Here is a 20,533-nt window from a genome sequence, read left to right on the forward strand (position 1 = left end):
AAATGTGACTTATAGTCCAGTGCGACTTATGTTTTTTTCCTCATCATGACATATTTTTGGAATGATGCGACTTATAGTCCGAAAAATATGGTAGATGCCCATGGTCTTTGGGCCCTTAGATGGCACTGCATCACATACAGGAATGCTAATGTAATGGAAATCACAACATGGGCTCAGGAATACTTCCAGAAAACATTGTTGGTGAGCACAATCCACCGTGGCATTCACCGTTGCCACCTAAAACTCTATAGGTAAAAAAAGAAGCCATATCTAAACATGATCCAGAAGCGTAGGCATTTTCTCTGGGCCAAAATTCATTTAAAAATGAACTGTGGCAAAGTGGAAAACTTCTGTTGTCAGACAAATCAAAATTTGAAGTTCTTTTTGGAAAACTGGGACGCCATGTCATCCGGACTAAAGAGGACAAGGATAACCCAAGTTGTTATCAGCGCTCAGTTCAGAAGCCTGCATCTCTGATGGTATGGGGTTGCATGAGTGTGTGTGGCATGGGCAGCTTACGCATCTGGAAAGGCACAATCAATGCTGAAAGTTATATCCAAGTTCTATAACAACACATGCTCCCATCCAGACGTCGTCTCTTTCATTTTCCAACATGACAATGCCAGACCACATACTGCATCAATTACAACATCATGGGTGCGTAGAAGGATCTGGGTACTGAAATGGCCAGCCTGCAGTCCAGATCTTTCACCAATAGAAAACATTTGGTGCATCATAAAGAAGAAGATGTGACAAAGAAGACCTAAGACAGTTGAGCAACTAGAAGCCTGTATTAAGCCCTATTTGGACGGGACTAGTTTTACAGGGGGTCGTTAGAGAAATCTGCATTTCACAGACTTACTTGGTGATTTTAATCCCGTCCGAATCTGCCACGTTTGTGTTTTTCTCACACAACCTCTGATAATTCCAGAGCAAATTACCTACTGTTTTTCAGCAAACTCAAACTAATCCCGTCCCAATGCGAATGTCTGTGATTGCCGGTGATATTTTATTTCACAACGTGTTTACTTGTGTGTTTTGGCCAATGTGAATTACCGTAGATGCTCTTACCACGCGGATGTTTGATATATTTACTTAGCGGCAAATAAATAATAAAAAAATTATAATAAAATCAAGAGCAAGATCACGTAAACTGTTAATACCGGCTATTGTAATATCAGCATCTGGTAAGATTACTCACGTTCATTTATGTACTCAGTTACATAATGTTTTAATTACATATAATAAAAAAAAGGAAAGGAAAGGAAAACAAGTTAAACTAAAGGAACCACACATTAAAGGGCACCTATTATGCAAAATTCACTTTTACATGGTGTTTGACCATACATGTGTGTTGGCAGTGTGTGAGCAAAACCACCCTAGAATGATAAAAATCCACCTAGTGTTTTTTTTACAATCTCAATAATTCATGAGCACTGTCTCAAAACGCCCTGTTCTAAGACTGCTCTCACTGTGACGTAGAATTGAGCTAAGCCCCACCGACGTGGTTTGATTGACAATCTGGTTTTGGCATAGAGCCCGCCCTCCGTGATCTGTACACCATCCTCCATTGTTTCAACGACAGCCGGTAATGTCTCCTAAGAAACATAAGTGTTCTGTTGTGAGATGTAATAATGAACATAGTAGTTTTCACTTACTTCCGACATCAGAGCCACTGATGTCATTTTATTTATGAAGGAAAGGCGCCACTCAAAATTCCAAAATACGTTTATGTTTGCGCGAATCATTTTTTGACTGACTGTTTTGAGAACGAGGGTCAATTCAAAGCAGGTCTTGCTTCAAAGTTAATCCTCAAGTCTGGATCGTTGCCTACTGTTCGCGATGCAACGTCACCTTCAGAAGAAGTAAGTGTATTTCATGTTTTTTTAGAAAATAGTCATTTCAGTCGATGTCAGCCAGTTCAATAACAAATTGCGTCTAAAGTTGTTGTCGTCGTCGTAGAAAATCTGACTGTGTATATAATGTAAACCTTGTTTGTAAAGTGTGTATCCACACGTATATAATTTTTTAAAGATATTGTATTAAAAACCGTGTATGTTTTCTGTAAAGACAAGACATCAAAATTGCTATGTTTATACAAAGGCCAGCACATCGACACGAAGCTGTAGAACGAGGGATATTGGCGTGCAGACAGAAACATCAAAGCTATGCAGTGTTGGTACACAACTGTCAATGAGGACGCTTCAAACACACCACAGGAGTGTCTGTATGTTTATGTTTTTAACTATATTTATATTATATAGTATACAATATAATATTATATAATTGTATTAGCTAATTGTATTTTTATATGCACATTTCGAAATTCATTTTCTGTAAAGTTGCTTTAAAACAATGTATTGTGAAAAGTACTATACAAATAAATTTGAATTGAATTGAATAGCCACGATAGAGAAAGTGAATCTTTGCTGAAACTTTGCTGAATTATATATTCCAGGTGTCCAGACAGAGACAACATTGTCAAGTTTTGATGTTAGCACAAAATTAGTTTCTCATACAGCTGTTGCGTCTTCCACGCCCCTCAAGACTTCATCAAAAAGACCTTGTCTGGACCTTGAGGAAGATGAAGATATCCTGCAGGAATGCTCTTCAATACTAACACCACAAGAGACTGATGTCACATTTAATCCTGCAGAGGCAGACACATCAATAACAGAGCCAAAAGACTTGTCGTAAGTTTATATTATATTTTAGAATAATGTTTGTTTTAATTATAGCATATCTAATTTTTCTGTAGTGCTTATGTAAATTAATGTTTTTTTTTTTTTTCAGAGCTCAAGAATCCAGCCCTATTCAAAACATTTGTAAATATATTGTCTATGAGACCTGCATCATGGAACTGTTTGATGTGTGCCCGGTATGTCATAGAAGCTGTCATATAAGATCACAAAGGATTGGAACATTTCTACGTGTTGAACAACTCTGCCACCATTGTCAGTTCTCACGGAAATGGAACAGTCAGCCGATTTTGGGCAGTACTCCAGCTGGAAACCTTCACCTTTCTGCTGCTGTGTATCTCAGTGGTGCTTCATTTTTCACAATTGAAAAGGTATTTGTAAATGAAATAATCAATAGCTTTGCAGTTACATGAGACTAAAAATGTGTAATGTAAAAAAAAAATATGTTTATTCATTTATTAATTTACTGCTTACCAACTCTTCTCTATGTGTTGTCAGATATTTGCAGCTATGAAGTTACATCTTTTCAAGTACGACACCTTTCGTCGTCATGCACGAATGTGCATTGAGCCTGCTATTGTTTACAAATGGAGAAACTGGCAGGATGAGATGCTACAGCTGTTGGCTCAAAGGGAAAAGGTCATTGTTGGAGGAGATATGAGGGCTGACTCACCAGGTACATTGTGGGACAAATTTACATAGTTTTTTTATAAATAAAAAAATATATAGAATTTTATCTTATAGACAGGGCACATTGTGTAATAAGAGATTATGTATTTTTGTTTTTGAAGGGCACTCTGCCAAATATGGCAGTTACACAATGATGGACCTGGAGACAAACACCGTTGTTGATGTACAACTCGTCCAGGTAAATGAGCAGAAACCTTTGATTCAATGTCCTGGAAAACTTGAATATTTTATTTTAAACGCAAAAAAATAATTATATTTTAATCAATTTTCAGAGTAATGAAGTGGGAGGAAGTTACCACATGGAAAAGGAAGGTTTGAAGAGAGGTCTTGACTTTTTGGATGCTCATGGAGTGACTCTGGACTGCATTGTGACTGACCGACATCCGCAAATACAAAAATTCCTCAGGGAACGCAATGTCAACCAATTCTATGATGTCTGGCACATAGAGAAAGGTAAATAACCTTACTACCATCATATCATTTTCTAAATTTTTTACCGACTAATAATTGTGTGTGTGTGTATATATATATATATATATATATATATATATATATATATATATATATATAAAAAACACCACCATTACATTATATGTAATGACACATTGCTCTACTTATTGTGTGTTGTCATGTTTGTATTTAATTAATGTATTTAATCTCCAGGAATTTCAAAGCAGCTGGAAAAAGTGTGCAAGCTAAAGGGTTGTGAGAAAATACGTAAATGGTTGCATAGTATAAAAAACCACATCTATTGGACTGCTGCATCATCAAGAAGTGGACCTGAAAGAGTGGCTAAATGGATGTCTATGCTAAACCACATGCAAAATAAGCACACACATGAAGACAGCAATTTTCCAGCATGTCTACATGGAACAAGGAGAAGTCGAGACACAAAAAAGTGGCTAGCTGCTGGTATGTAGGCTAAAGAAGCAATAGTTACTTTTAAAAAATGTATACAGATCATATAGCTTGCCTTTTTTTATTTAAAATTACATATCATACTATAGTAACACTTCCAATAATTTAGGAACACTGCCATATCTCAAGTTGGAGAAAGTTCTCTCCAACAAGAGAATTGTGAAGGATGTTGCCAAGCTAAGTCCACACTATCAGACTTCTTCTATCAAGGTTTTCCACAGTGTAATACTACGGTTTACACCAAAAAATGTGGTTTTTCCATTTCTGGGAATGTTGTGCAGGTAATGTTATTGTTGTAAAAATAAATTTACTTTTACATACACTGTAGACATTGAATGTTGAAAATGTATTTATTGCTTACAGACTATACCTGGCTGCACTACATTACAATGAGAATGCCGGGCGTCCTCAAGCCACGACAGCAGCTGGTCGACCGGTGTTCAAAGTGACCTTTCCAAAGGCCAAGAAGGGAGAATACCGGGTCAGAGAAGTAAAGACACAAGCAACATTCAGTATGTATAAAATGAGTTTACTTAACAAATTTACATATCTTTTTTGCATAATTTCTTACAAGCTATTAGAAAACTCAATATTTGACTAATTTAAAATAAAATAAAATGTTATATTGCACAGAATATGTGGATGACCTGCTGGACCTCATATTTGATAAAGTCTTTGTGGATCCTGCACCATATGTGGATGATGTTTTGAGGATACCAATACCACCAGCATTGTGCGCAGAGTATGACCGGCCAGAGAAGGAGGAGGCCATCTCTAGTAGGGTATCTCGGTTTAATCAATAGGTGGTCGAAAAACCTACATAACTACCCTGGGCATCAGGAAACTCTCTTCGAATCCTCAGGACCACACAGGATGGAATCACAACTCGAACTTTTCGTCCAAGGAAACCCCAGCACCAGCTCACAAAACTCCGATAAGCTAAAAATCTGTAACGACTAAGGCACACACACACATAGCCACGTTCTCAAAACAGGGTTCAAGGATTTTTCTGTGTTTTTTTTCTTTCAAATATCTATCATTTGTTGTCTGGAGTTGAAATATTTGATATTTAATTGATCATGGTTCAATTTTTTTTGGAGGAATGTCCTTTTATTAAAATTATTTAATTTCTAAACTTATTTGTACAGTTCAGTGTCTTTATACATAATGTAAATAAAAAAATGTATATGCAAGTTGTTGTGAAATTATTTAAAGCTATAATATGTTTTGTTTTCACTATAATTTCCTTATAACCCGGGAAAATATTAGACTAAAAATTAATTCATCAAAAATTCATAAAAACATTTGTAATATTTAGAAGAAATTGACATTTTTTCTTAAATGTGCTAATCATTAACACTCACTGTTGTACTCCACGAAGTCGCAGGGGACCATAGTCAGCCCTGTAAATGTTAAAAGCGTTTTGTAACGAAAACACATTTAAACAAACTGGATCCATTCCGGGATGGTCTACCATACATGATGGAGTGACTTCAAGTTGTTGCATCCGTCTTGTAACCTTTGATACAACAAATAGCGTATGACAGTTTTATGTCACTTATTATTTTTTGCAACAATTACAAATGTAAATAAATTAATACCTGTTCTATCTCCCTGCAGCATATATTTTCTGGTTCTGTAGCCATCTTCTCACATTTGCCACATAAACACCTGTACGACAAGTAATGTCAACATGACGCAATCGTTCCCTCGCATAAATATAATTTCGTTTGTACTTAGCAAACGTTATCACAGTATTTGTGTTTGTAGTTTAAAAAAATTGCGCGAACGTTATCACAGTGCGTGTTGCACATCCATAATTGCAAAGGGGACGCGATTAAAATATAAGTACATAAATGTATCAAACAACCATTCAGAGACGTCCTGCTCCATTCTCATTTGTGTTTCTTCTGCCGGAGTCTCTTCATCATCTGGGTCTGATTCTGGTTCAAACATATACGGCTGAATGCCATACAAAACAGCGGGTCTCCCACTCTCAGCCATTCTGCTTCTACCGATACCGATCGCTCATTGTAATAGGTGTGCCAGTTACGCCCTCATCCAAAGGCAGGGCGGGGATATGCAGCTCATTTATATTTAAGGTGGTACACACCAAAACAGCTCTTTTTAAAACAGGCCCCAAAAATGACATTTTCAAATGGTTATAATAAATTAACTGTGGGGTATTTTGTGCTGAAACTTCACAAATACATTCTGGGGACACCCAAGACCATTATTATATCTTGTAAAAAGGGGCATAATAGGTGCCCTTTAACATGGTTTTGTTATACTAACCATTTAGTATTTATTGTGTAATAATACTAAGGCAATCATTCTGAATGAATTAAATGCACGCATACAGAGCGCGTGATCTCTGTGACACCCAGATGCACAAATCAGACCCTCCCACCTCTGTAATAAACATGGAGGTGTTAGTCCCATCCAAATTGGTACATGAAAATCACAGACGTCAGGTGGTAAGAATCGAAACTCGAACGTAGTTTAGAAAACTAGTCCCGTAGGAATAGTGCTTTAGACAAGAATGGGACAACATTCCTATTCCTAAACTTGAGCAACTTGTCTCCTCAGTCCCCAGACGTTTGCAGACTGTTATAAAAAGAAGAGAGGATGCCACACAGTGATAAACATGGCCTTGTCCCAACTTTTTTTGAAATGTGTTGATGCCATGAAATTTAAAAATCAACTTAATTTTCCCTTAAAATGATACATTTTCTCAGTTTAAACATTTGATACATCATCTATGTTGTATTCTGAATAAAATATAGAAATTTGAAACATCCACATCATTGCATTCTGTTTTTATTCACAATTTGTACCATGTCCCAACTTTTTTGGAATTAGGTTAGTAAAAAGAAACCGTGATATGATATTTTTTCCATATCGCCCACCCTTAATATAAAGCCTGTCTCTTTCTCTTCTCTGTCAAACTTCTATTCCTAACAAAGTCTCTGATATTTTGTAAAGAGCGATTAGCCAATGCAGGATGCTCAGCATTCTTGCACTTCTGACAATTAATTTTAGAGTCAAGTTTTCCCTGTGTAATATGACTTTCAAAGTGTTGTGCTGTTTTTGTTTCCTTCTGGCAATCTTCTTTGCAGCAGGATTTTCAGGAACAACTTGTAACGATAGGCCACGGGAGACGAGAGATCCAAGAGCAGTGTGTTTATTGGGTAATCCAAAAATCAGAATCCAAACAAGTGTAGCAGTATGCATTAGTTGTGCCTATTAACACTCGGCTGGATGGTGATTTAGCTCTAGTTAGGAGTACTATAAAGGCGTTTGGTGTACGTCACCTGGCAGGGCATTTTACGTGACGTCATGTCATTGTTGTTGTTCCGGTGCAGTGTGCAAGAGCTGGAGAGTGGACAGCGGAACTAATCGGCATATACTCGGCGGCGCTCGTTGTTGTTCGAACTTCTAGAGAAGCGACCACAAACTTACTAGCCCATGTGCTGCTATACTGAGTAGCCTTATTGACTAGCGTCATTTCGACATCTCCGATCTCGACGGCACCAGGAACGTTAACTTATCTTTTTCCTACTAGGAGGATTGGTGCGGATGTTTCGGTGCGGATTGAAGTGGTGAACGTGTAAAATTCAACAATGTAGTGGGGTAATGATCATCTGGAATGTATCTTTCTATGACGAGAATGCTTGTTATCACACTGGTTTGAGACGAACATTCTGCATTTGGGTCAAATTGTTGTTTTTGTGTATTTCTTTTTTTTTGTTTTCTTTATTCTGTGGTGTTTGAGTCTGATGTGTGTTTTGTTTATTGTAGGCCTGGGCGGCAAAGAAACTAAGGGCGGCAGCCTTCCTCATCTTGGTGGTGGTGTTTTGGAGTGATTGCTGTGCCACTTGGAGGTGTGTGACTGAGTGCACGTGTGTTTGTGGTTTTCTTTGTTTCTTTCTTTTTAGGAGAATAGAGGGGCCCCTTGGGTTGAAGGATTTAGCTGCCGTCCCCAATTTCCGTTGCCAGGAGCGTTCAGTTTTGTATATCCTTTTTTTTGTTGATGGTGGTTTTCTTTCTGTATGATTGTTTGGATCATTTTAATTAATAAAAGTGATTTTGTTTGTACCCCACCCATGTCTCATGCCTGACTCCAGCTGATACGAGCCTGAGAGCCTTGTGTGCTCCTAATATGTTAAGGGTGAGTCCCTGGTAAAAAGCCCCCAGGGTGGCGTAGTTGGTCTATTTATGTTGTGTTTCTGTTCTAAGAGCTCGGTCGCCACACAAGCAGGGGGTCAAAACCATGAAATCAGTAAGGAAACAAAACAAACAGGGAACTAGGACTAGACAACACAAGGGACCGCGAGGAAACTGGGTGATGGAAAATAAGGACTCCATCACACAGACAGAAAACAGACAGGTTATATAGACAGGATAATTCAAATTCAAATGTATTTATAAAGCACTGAATAAAACAACAAAGTTAACCATAGTGCTGTACAAGCAATAAAACAATGAACAGAGAGAAAGAAAAAAAATTATATCCATAAATCTAAATAGGTAGTATAAACATCAAAAAGTAAAAAAGGACACAAGCACCCTTCACACTTATCTTGATCGAACACTATCATAAATATGTTTTCAGATGGCTTTTAAACTGACTGAGTGTAGGAAGGTCCCTCATTTATAAAAGGTAAACTGTCCCATAATTTAGGGGTGGCGACCGCAAATGCGCTATACCCTCTGGACTTCATCTGAGACAGAGGAACAACAAGACGTTTCTTAAATTGTGATCGTAGTGATCTCATTGACATTTGTTCCTTGATTAGATCAGCAATATAAGATGGGGCTAAACCATGCAGAGATTTAAATACAAATAACAAGATTTTAAAATGTATCCTAAAAGTGACAGGCAACCAATGTAATGATAATAACATCGGAGTAATATGATTGAATTTGCGAGTGCTTGTGAGCAATCTTGCAGCCACATTCTGGACCATCTGCAGTCTATCTAAAACTTTATTTTTGGCACCATAATATAACAAGTTGCAATTGTCTAATCTCGAGGTGATAAATGACTGAATTATTTTTTCTAGATCTTTCTGGGATAAAAAAAGGCTTAATTTTGGAAATCATCCTCAATTTAAAGAAACTCGTTCTAATGATTTCATTTATCTGTTTTTCAAATTTAAGTGCACTATCACAAATGATCCCCAGATTTTTTACATGATGTTTTCTAAACAGGCTCAGAGGACCCAGCTCAGTTTCAACTGTATTATCAAGGTCTAAGGGACCAAAAATAATCAATTCTGTTTTCGATTCATTAAGGCTCAAGAAATGTGTAGACATCCATGCCTTAACTTCATTTAAACATGTCAACAATCTTTCTATGGCAGTGGAGTCATTTGACTTAAGTGGTATATACAGCGGTGTATCGTCTGCATAGGAGTGAAATGACGCACTGTATTTATGTCAGATGGGGAAAATGTAAAGTGGGTTGAGGGATAGTATGGCTCCCTTGTAATGGGTGTGTTTTAATTTGATTGCAGTGTAGTGTGCAGTGTCAGTGTGTAAAGATATTGAGCACGTGTGATGTGTGTTTATAATGAGCACGTGTGTTAACGTTGTTTTGTTGGAAGCCTACTGTGGGTGTGTCACTACAGGTGATCCCCATTGACTAAATGGCTGCCACACCTCCTTATCATTATAATCATAAACTTATAGCTCTATAAAAGGGACGGAAACTTACGATGCAGGAGGGGAGTCCGGACGCTGATCTATCTTTCCTATGCGGGTGCTCCTCGGCTGGCAGACAACACGATTGATCGAAGATACGAGTAAACAACGCACGCAAGTATTCCTATAAAGGGACGTTCTTTTTTTTCCTTTCGAAATCCATTGCTTGATGCCGATGGTCTAGCGCTCGCTGTGGTTGCTTTGCTGAGGACTTCCTTTTTGCTGATTCTTTATAGGACAGAAAGTTGCCAAGCCACACTAGAGACAGGCCGCCTGCTCGACAGCGCAAAGGAGTGGAAGGCGTCATTCCCATCCTGGACAGGAAAGTAGTTTTTCTGCACTCGTCCAGGAATGAGAGTTTGAGCTCTGTTGCGGTTCTGTCTTTTATTGATTTGCCATATTACTCCTTGTTTGGGTCGGAGAAGATACGTTGCCGGTGGTGAAGACGTTTCCGGGATTCCCCGCTCTAACGCGTCTGCATTCGGCCACGCCTCCAGGGAACCCCTGTGTCTCGCTGTCGCCACGCCCTCCCTTCTCCTCCCCCGGCGTGGGTTGACTTAAACGGCCAGCTTGAAGAGCAATCTGGCTAGCTGTTGTTTGGGAACAGATCTTATTTTATTTGTAGAAAACTGTGTATTTATTCATTGTGGCAAAACCTGTTTTAGTGTGTGAATTATAAGGAATAAATTGGATTTTAAGGTTTCTAAAATATCTGTTTGGCTCTAGTTCCTGTGATTCTGTTAGTGTGTAGAGGGGTATTTCCGACATTTACGCAAGATTGAACCCAAGGGAAGCATATAAAAAGAAAAGAGAAGTGGTGCTAAAACGGACCCTTGTGGAAGGCCACATGATAAAGGTGATGAAGCTGATGTGCAATCACCCATACAAACAGAGAATCGTCTATTTAAGAGATAGGACTTAAACGAATTGAAGGCATTTCCAGAAATACCTACACATATTTCAAGCCGGGAAATAAGAATATTGTGATCAACCATGTCGAATGCTGCTGTGAGATCCAACAGCAGAAGAACAGTCACATTCCCTTGATCGGTTGCCAAAAAGATATCATTAAAAGCTTTCAATAGCACTGTTTCTGTGCTATGGTGCTTCTTAACAATGATTTCTAGTGCATTCGAAGGCACAAATGTACAATGCTGTATGTTATTCCGAACCTCTGATATAGGGCTGGGCGATAAATCGATTTTATCGATTAACTCGAATTTGACGTTAAGGGCGATTTGTTTTTAATGAAAATCGGTTTTCTCTTTAACTTTCACCACCGGCTCTCCCCTTCCATAGTTCAGAGTGGGATCACCCTCCCCCCGCTTTCCTTACAGCCGCACACAGACAACATTACAGTTAACAGCGCAGAGCTCGTTCCAAAGAAAGGCACCGTTTCATCCGTTGTTTGGAATTGGTTTGCTTTTTTAGTGTCAGACACAGAACAAATAACGCCACATTGCAAAGTGTGTTTAAAAGCCGTTGCTACCAAAGGTAGCAGCACAACAAATTTATTCCAGCATCTTAAACCGAGGCATGCAGCCAAGTAGGGCTGTCAAAATTGCTCAAAAATGACATTCGAATATTCCCTCTAAAAAATACACGAACATTCGAACTTCTGGTGGCGCATGTTGTCAATGACGGGCATTACGTCAATAACAGGCCAAAATAATGCAAAGAGACATAACTACTTGTATAGATAGTCTATTTAAGTTTAAACATATATGACAACGTATTACCTATACAAAAACAAGGAAATCAACTAATGGCCAAGACTGCAGACCTCACGCTCTCTCACCCTCACGTTCTCTGCGCATAACGGTTTAAATGAAAAAATATTTTTTTTGCAAGCAATTTAAGGTCACAAGTGTTGTCCCAAATATAGCAGGCTTCATTCAGTGATTGAAACAAATATTATTAATATTGATTGAATTTTTAAAGCATATAAAACTGACATTGAATGCTCCGAGCTGTGGTAAACATGGAACTTTTCCTTGACATGACGCAATAAATAATCAAACCTCGGATCCATTGCTTGACTGAACTCCCCGAAGCATGCCCCATCCGCGGTACTTATCGGTCTCATGTCCTTACAAATGAACGAAATTAATTTATCCGTTATGGCCTCTTGCCGTGTTGCAGACAAAGAGCCTGTGCCGGGCGATGCAAAGTAACGTTAAGTGTCAAGACGTGACTGTTTAGCTGGAGTTCTCAACGAAGAGAACAAGACCGCAGTTCACACACACCCGCAAAAAAAACAAACTACAATTTCAGGGATTCAGGAAAACTGTTTAAAGTTTTGTTTGGACTTTATGAATACCACTGTGACAAGTATGTATTTTTGTAATAGATCTAATTTTGTCATTTTTGTTACATTTTTTTAACCAAAAGTGTTTTATCAAAGAGGGACACACAATTTTATTTATATTTTAATTTATTTTGAAGGTGTGTCACTGTAAGTCACACAAAGGGGAAATTTAGATTAAACTGCATAAGTTTAGAACAAAATAAAGAGTACATTTGTTTTGAGCAATTTCTTTGTTGGTTGTTGTTTGTTTTTAAATAAAAATCGATTAAAATCGAAAAGCGGGTTTGGTGTGAAAAAAAAAAAATCAGAGATTTTAAGCCATATCGCCCAGTCCTACTCTGATATGTGATCAACAAGTGTAAAAAACCTTCACATAAATCAGTAGAAAAAATAGGAAATGCCTCTAATTAAGGATTCAAAACAATCAATTGTTGAAAAAAGAAATCTCGGATTTTGGCGATTTTTCTCAAAAGCATTAGCGAAAAAGTTCATCCTAGCAGATTATACAGCCCGTTGAAATTTAGACAAATGAATCTTTCAACATTTCATAAGAGATTTGCAACTTATCTTTCTTCCATTTACTGTCACATCTTCTACATTCCCTTCTTAGGAGCCTAATATGACCATTTAACCATGGAGTTGGTTTGTGCTTTCTATGCACCTGCCTTAGAGGTGCTACCTGATCAAGTGAGTCCAAACAAACAGAATTAAGAATACGGACTCCTCCATGCTAAAACGGGGTGATAGGAAGTCCGTTTTTATATCCTGCACAGAGTCCATAAAAATTGTATTGAAATCCCCATGTATAGTTGTAAACCATTCTCTTTGTTGTACAGACTTTTTTCGGTTGACATGGAGGGAGAACAGTAAATAAAACAGGATTTAGATCAGCAACCAGGAGATCATCTATGATAATGTCACTTACTGATAAACCAAGTGACAGAATCAAATCCAGCGTGTGTCCATGGACATGTGTAGGACCGTTAACCATTTTCTGAAGGCCAACAGAGTCGATGAGATTTAAAAAGTCTTTTGAAAGAGAATATGTTGGACAGCATACATGAATGTTGAAGTCACCCAGTATTAATATTTTCTTCACAATAATATCTGCTAAAAACACAGACAGCTCTGAAATAAAGTTCTTATTAAGTCCAGGTGATCGGTAAACAATAGCACAAAGCACAGGAGATAACAGTTGCATTTCAAATACTTGGAGTTCAAAACTTGAGAAGCTCTCAGTATTGAGCCTATTACAAATAAAAGTATCCTTAAAAATAGTGGCCACACCGCCTCCCCTTCCCGTTTCTCGGGGAGTATTAAGAACTGCAAAACTGCTAGATACATATCCCCGGCATTCAACCACGTTTCAGTAATAAATAAAAAAATCTAAGTTTTAAAATAAGTATTGTTTCTCAAAGAACGGATGTTTATCAACGCCAACCTGATTTCTGGTCCTGCATCGTCCACCGAGATACCATAAGACTGCTGAAGGCTAAGTGGTACAGGGCGAAAATTCCGCAGATTAGCTCCCCTCCAGTAGGAACGCAGGGCACACCACGGATGACCACCACGGGCTCCACCAGTCTGAAGAGAGACCAGGTACGCTTTTAGTTTCACCAACTTTCCTCCCCGCTTTCCACGACGACGCCGTTTCTTTTCCAGAGGAGGCCAGGGCTTGCGTTTCAGCCAGGTAGGAATAATCAATGGCGGCTTAGTGATTGGGAGCCGCAAATCACCTCTTCCATCTTCAAAATATTTCTCATATGAGCTTCAAATATTAAAAAGTGTATGACGGTCATAAATCAATGCGGAGGTAGCGTCATGTATAAACAATGCTGTTAATGAAACCATAAAATACAAAAAGGAAAGGACAGAGAGACGGCATGCCATAAGCACCGACGCCATCTTACTCCCAAATATTCCCTAATGATAGTAATGCTCCCACTCCTGTCAGTGTTAGGAAGTGAAGTGATAACGAAGGAAGTGGAGACAGCCATTAACTGTGATGAAGGGACAAAGCTATGTGGGAAATGTAGTGCCTGTGGTGAGGTGCCTATGGGGTTTTGAGACCACAAGTGGACACCCGGGGACACACCGACCAGACACCGTGACACGACTACAAAAGAGAAAAACAGATTACTAAAATAAACACAATGATGACCAGATCTCATCTTTCTATTCTTCCAACCAGTCTAATAATTATATTTAGTCTAGCCCCGTGGTTCCCTAATTACTGCCATTCTCAACAATGCACCTTTCTAAAAGTGGGGATTTAGCACGTACTCGCATGAAGAACAAATACAGACACAGATAGAGGATTGATACCAATTTAAGACTCAGACTGTCTTCTATACAAAAACATACCTTGTGTGAGCTCTTGTATTTAATGATGATAACGGGCAAGAATGCAATTGTTCCCAAATATCCACATGAAGGCAAAAGTGACGTCATTTTACAACAGGTCAAAAAATATTATCCTCAACACTGTAAACTTATTTTTATTTCAAATTTTGATTACGTTTAAGCTTTCTTTAAATTCTTTAACCTGTAAAGCGCGGAAGAATAATACACTGCAATATTTTAAAAGTAGTGTAGTTTAGCAGGATATCATGGACTTGGACCGTTCCAAATAGGCCGAATGGCGTATAGAGGCTCACAGAAACAGATACTAAAGTGGCTTGATATACATGATTGTCTAATAAAGTGTTCATTGTGCATTTTTGCTGTTGTTGTTATTTTTTTGCCGGCTTGTACATGCTCTTTTCCTTACTGCTGGACTTCTTTTTACTTTTTTGGTAAACTGCTTAAAATTAAAACATGTACATCTAATTTAAATCAATCAAGCAAATGAAAGAAGTCATCCAGACCAAAATCTAGATTATATATGCCACTGATTTTTAGCTTTGACAAACATTTATTTATATTTAAAACAGATTAGATGAAAATTTCCAGCTTGTCTTACCTGCAGATGGCCTTTCTAAGCCAGGGTTGTCATCTGTGAAAGGATAATAAAATACTGTAACATACAGAAGGAACTGCTTGGTCTACATAAACTGAATCAAACCTTGCTAAAAAAGGCAAAAGAGATAAAGGCCCATACCATCTGAGGTGCCTGGAAGATCCTCGACAGGTTGCCTAATTTGCTTTAGTGTTGAGGTATGAATAATTTAGTTTACTATTAAGGTTTTGGTGTCACATGCTTATTTATATACAAGCATAAACTAGAGTAAACAGCATGAGGACTAGACCTCATCTCACTTTTCTTTCAAGCAGTCTAATAATTATCTTTGGTCCATCAGCAGTCAGTTCTCAGTTCCACACACACAGGAACTCAGTCCAAACATATCTACAGCCAGAAACCTCCTCTCTTCCTTATTGACACTTACAGAGGCAGAAGTATCTAAACTTCTACACTCCAATCATCCTACCATCTTCCCTCTAGATCCCATCCCCTCTCACCTTCTTCAAGCGATCTCTCCAACACTTTTACCAGCATTCACACACATCACCAACATCACCAATCTTTCAACATGGGCATTTTCCCCACAGCCTTCAAGCAGGATTGGGTAACCCCAATGCATAAAAAACCCACATTAAACAAATCCCTTATAGATAGCTACAGACCAGTCTCTATCCTTCCAGTCATAGCGAAAACACTTGAACGAACAGTTTTCAACTAAATATCATCATACCTCTCACAGAATAATCAGCTGGATCCCAAACAATCTGGTTTAAAGAAAGGCCATTCAGAGTCTGCATTACTGTCAGTTACCAAAGCAATACGGATTGCTAAAGCTGATTCCAAATCATCAGTTATCCTTCTACCAGATCGGTCAACTGCATTTGACACTATGAATCAGATCCTTCTGTCCACCCTTGCATCTCAGGACAGTGAAGTGGAGTTCCCAAGATGCCCAATCTCACAGGTAGGACTTCCAGGGTTGTCAGGAGAGTGGAGATATCCAAAGAGCATCAATTGATCACAGAGGTTCCTCAAGGTTCAGTTCTCGGACCCCTCTTCTTCTCTATTTACACTACATCACTTGATCCCATCATTCAGGCAAATGGTTTATCCTACCATTGCTATGCTGATGATACACAGCTCTTCCTTTCATTTCAACCAGATGACCCCACAGTAGAGGTCTTCAGGTTACCTGTGTAGATTAACAACAAAGTATTGACAAATTCAATTCTCAATTCTCTGAGTAATAAAACATTTCAACAGAAACCTGTGTTTGAATGAGCATATATAGAACAACTAGATTCACTTTTCCTAAATACATACCATCTGTGATGTTTTACTCCCATCTCCACAGACGAGTGAGTCAGGTTCTTCACTCTGAAGTTACCTGTGTAGATTAACAACAAAGTATACTAAAGTATCACAAATTCTCAACATGATTAAAGCTTATGTTTGAATAATTGTTTAGAGCAAAATAACATTTAAGAAATAGGTGGTATCTATACCTGGTGTCTCCATGGCCATTCAGAATCCCCATAGTTATAACTGATTTCTTCCACTTGTTTATCAAATAAACACAAATGGGGCTTCATTGTGATAATTTTCCCTTTACTGTTGGGGTTCACGTTATCATCATTCACAAGACGCCCTAAAGAGCCATCTTCTTTGGCAGCATCAACCCTGAAACATAAAAAAACATAATTCTACTATAACTTAATGTATAATAACAGATTCAATTACGCAGCACGTACATTTAAGTCACTAGTTTACCATTACTGTTGAAATTACTTGCAGAAAATGCAGTTTATATTTCTGGTTGACTAATAACTGTATATTCATAAAACATTGTACATTAAATTAAAGCATAAACATACCATAATTGTTTTCAATTAAAACGGAATTCAAATAAAAACACTTAGAGTAAATTGTCATATAATTTGAGTTTTCTTTCATATTTCTCTTTTTTTATGACCTCTCCTTGATATTCAATCAGAAAATCTCCTTTATGAAAATGAGAAGTGGTGAACACTCCCCGACCTAACAAAGAATTTGTCTGATTAGTCACAGAAAATTTTTAACTAAAGATTAAGAGCATGGTTGGAAATCCCTGACTTAAACATAGGTCTGTGTCACTTACCTTTGAATGAATTAATATATTTTGTTTCAAATCCACCCTGGTCTTTACACATTGATGCATAACATACTGCCTCCTGTTCTGTTTTTTTTTTTTTTTTTTTACGTCTCCTGGGCCTTATTCCTGACATTTTCTACAAAGGTCCAGAAAAGCAAGTAATTTTTTTCTTTTTGTGAATTATTGTTTTATACATAAAATCATCTTACATAATCAAAGAAACATTATGTTAAAACAGACAGGGTTATATATGAAGCTGAAACATTAAAGAACTGAAAACTTAAGAACATTATTTATAACTCATAGTGATGTATAAGCTCAAACCAAGTAAAATGACAACATTAAAGTTATCATACAGCTACAGAAGCGGTTGCATTTCTTAGGGATGCAAAAATAAGTATTTCAGTAAGGTTAGCATACAGATTAGATTAATAGATTACAGTAACAGTCAGGGGCATACATTTCATCTGGCAGTTGGGGGGGACAATAAACATGACATTTATTAAGAGCAATTTTTGATGGGGACACAAATAATACAGCCAAAATTTTACTTATAAAGGATATATGTAATATTACACAGGAGAAAAACTTATTACTATTATTAGTCTAGCATGGAGACTGTGCCATATGCTCATTATTTCTCTTTGATTACATAAAAAAATTGACTAAATTTACCAAAACATTCTTCTTCAAAACCATTTAACTTATTTATTGAAATATTTCTGAAGTAGTTTACAACCAAGTTACCAAAATACGATGAATACACATTGAGCAAAACCCAGCACACAACAGTAAATCTATTAGCCTTATTACAGATATGCTTATCTCAATGTTAGTTGTAGTTGGCATGGGTGACTTGGTATCCAACAAGCTAACGTTACTGTACACAAGCTAACGTTACCAAACAAGCTAGGTAAAATTATAATCTATAAAATTGTGGATTTACAGGGAAAAAAATAATCAGTTATCATTATATCATTATCATATTTTTGTTGTTGTTCAGTATACATTCAGACGGTTGGTCTGGGAACGCCCCCGGGAATGCCCCGTCACGTGATGTGAATTTAGCCTGTGGGGGAAAACATTGCCTTGGCGCCAATTGAAATACATGGGACAATCATGCCGAAGAGTTGCTGTGTCCTTTTCTGTACCTCCAATAAACTAACAAATAACTAATTAAAGTTCTACATCCTTCCTAATAAACATACAGAACCGGAAAGGAGGACAAAATGGCTACAAGCAATAAATTGTGAGGATGATCAAGGGAAGTTGTGGAAATCCCAAGACTAAGCATGTTTATGTGTGCAATCGGCATTTCATCACGGGCAGGTTACATTAACATTGTGTTCATTATTAGCTTTATCAAAATTGTGTACGATTGTTTCAGAAAGTGGCATGCATATATAATTAGCCTTATTAATCTACCTGAAGCAAAACTATGTAACGCTTAGCCTAGTGTCGAACCTAAACTCGCATGAAAACACGTCTGTTAAGAGCTGTAGTCTACGTGATACCATTAGAAAAGACCAAGACCCATGTAAAAAAAGCGTGAGGATGCGTAACAACTTGGTTTTGTGTCTGAACTTTTACATTTTCATTCATAAATTCACCCCATCTGTGTTTGTGAAGCGACACAGATAGAATCGCAGAATCCAGTCACAAATGGACCTGGCTATATAAAACAGAACGTCACAGAATATGGCTATTTTTGACTAAATACATCTACAGTACGGTTGTAAAATGAATCAAATATCGATATGGACTAGTGTATATGAATATTATAGTTAAAAGAGACTAGAATTGAGCGCTCAATATGTGCATTTTTGTCATTCAAATACACACAATGTTCGCTCTGTTTTTTCCCCCACGCTGACTCCGCCCCTAACTATGACTAGATGCCGACTGTACAGTATAATGTACTTGTATAATACTATGTGATTTTCCTTAGTTGTCAGTTATAATCATCAAAATTAAAAGAAATAAACATTTGAAATATATCAGTCGGTGTGTAATGAATGACTTTAATATACAAGTTTCACATTTTGAATGGAATTAGTGAAATAAATCAACTTTTTGATGATATTCTAATTATATTACCAGAACCTGTATATATTCATAGAAAATTTGTAATCTAATATTTTTCTAAATGTGGAAATCTACCCGTTTCGGTGATGATAATCAATTTGTCGTGTACACATTCTGACAAGATAATTTGTAACTTTTACCTGGAACAATATGAAGAGATCTGCCTACCTTGTTGGTATTTTGAAGGTTCTGCCACGTGTTGCCTAATTTAAAATCAAGATTTATATTAAAAAAACAATTGTGTGTAAATGGCCCTCAAAAAATGTTGGGGAGGATGAGAACATTAGTCATGGACACTTTATTTTTCCACTACTGTATTATTATTATACATGAATATTAAGAATATTAAGTTTTTCTGTCATGTGAAAAATTAAAGAAGAATATCCATTTACTTTTTTCAGAATATTTGAATTTGGTTAAATTACAACATAACATAAGTTTAGATACAGCTGGACACATTGCAGTAATGAGAATTTCAGCAGAAAATGCAATTAAATGCAAAAATAATTAATTCCTATGTTGAAATTACTCTTTGTGCAAGGTAGAAAACAGTACTGTCTTTATTGTGGTGTTTTTATATTATTAAATTGCATGTTTAATATCTAAAATAATTAGTGCCATGGCGTTTCAACAGTTTCGTGAGAATGACTCAGTTGTTCAATTGATGAGAGGGTAAACTTATTCTTTTAAAGATTAAAAAAATATGTGCAGATCGTTTTTTTTTTGTTGTTTTTTTTTACACATGACCAGGGGCGTAGGAGCCATTATACAAGACATGCCCCCCCCCCCCACACACACATTTCAAAAACTAAGTTTTGTCCCTCTCACTATTTCCCAATTTAAGATTTTATTTTGCATTGCCTGCCTATCTCTGCCAAATTAATCCATTCGGCAACTTTTAAATGCATATTTAAATTTAAAAAAAAAAACAGTTTTTGGGGCGGGAATTCATTGGCCGGATCTGCCAAACAGATTTTGACGGTTGATGTTAACGTCCATCAACTAACGTTAAAAAACAATATTATTCACAGACG

The 20,533-nt window shown here is 37.2% G+C and overlaps 2 protein-coding genes and 1 long non-coding RNA gene across 4 annotated transcripts in view; 2 read left to right on the forward strand and 1 right to left on the reverse strand.

The window, feature by feature from the left end:
- LOC127955937 (zinc finger protein 271-like) overlaps nt 1-20,533 on the forward strand; it is a 191,598-nt gene that overhangs the window by 41,533 nt on the left and 129,532 nt on the right. The window lies entirely within an intron of this gene.
- LOC127955939 (uncharacterized) lies at nt 1,690-5,665 on the forward strand. 2 transcript variants are annotated; one of them, XM_052553613.1, is made up of 11 exons: nt 1,690-1,865; nt 2,104-2,227; nt 2,459-2,693; nt 2,794-3,070; nt 3,198-3,375; nt 3,491-3,567; nt 3,662-3,842; nt 4,053-4,301; nt 4,417-4,588; nt 4,671-4,819; nt 4,941-5,665. In XM_052553613.1, the coding sequence occupies exons 2-11, from the start codon at nt 2,194-2,196 to the stop codon at nt 5,108-5,110; spliced, it is 1,722 nt and encodes a 573-aa protein (XP_052409573.1). In that variant the 5' UTR covers nt 1,690-1,865; nt 2,104-2,193; the 3' UTR covers nt 5,111-5,665. The 2 variants fall into 2 exon arrangements, with proteins under 2 accessions (XP_052409573.1, XP_052409572.1); XM_052553612.1 differs by lacking the exon at nt 1,690-1,865 and having other exon boundaries at nt 1,940-2,227.
- On the reverse strand, nt 5,127-6,579 carry LOC127956092 (uncharacterized). Its single transcript, XR_008153452.1, has 3 exons — nt 5,909-6,579; nt 5,672-5,826; nt 5,127-5,263 (listed from the first exon to the last, which is right to left on the reverse strand). It is a non-coding gene; the product is annotated as an uncharacterized LOC127956092 (long non-coding RNA).

This window comes from Carassius gibelio, chromosome B4 (genome assembly GCF_023724105.1).
Source record: "Carassius gibelio isolate Cgi1373 ecotype wild population from Czech Republic chromosome B4, carGib1.2-hapl.c, whole genome shotgun sequence".
In the NCBI taxonomy this organism is placed as follows: domain Eukaryota; kingdom Metazoa; phylum Chordata; class Actinopteri; order Cypriniformes; family Cyprinidae; genus Carassius; species Carassius gibelio.

Coding starts and splice junctions, on each gene's coding strand:
- LOC127955939 (XM_052553612.1), top strand. CDS start 2,056: ATGTTTTCTGTAAAGACAAGACATCAAAATTGCTATGTTTATACAAAG. Junction 3,568..3,661: donor TTGATGTACAACTCGTCCAG/GTAAATGAGCAG, acceptor ATCAATTTTCAG/AGTAATGAAGTGGGAGGAAG. Junction 3,843..4,052: donor TGTCTGGCACATAGAGAAAG/GTAAATAACCTT, acceptor TTTAATCTCCAG/GAATTTCAAAGCAGCTGGAA.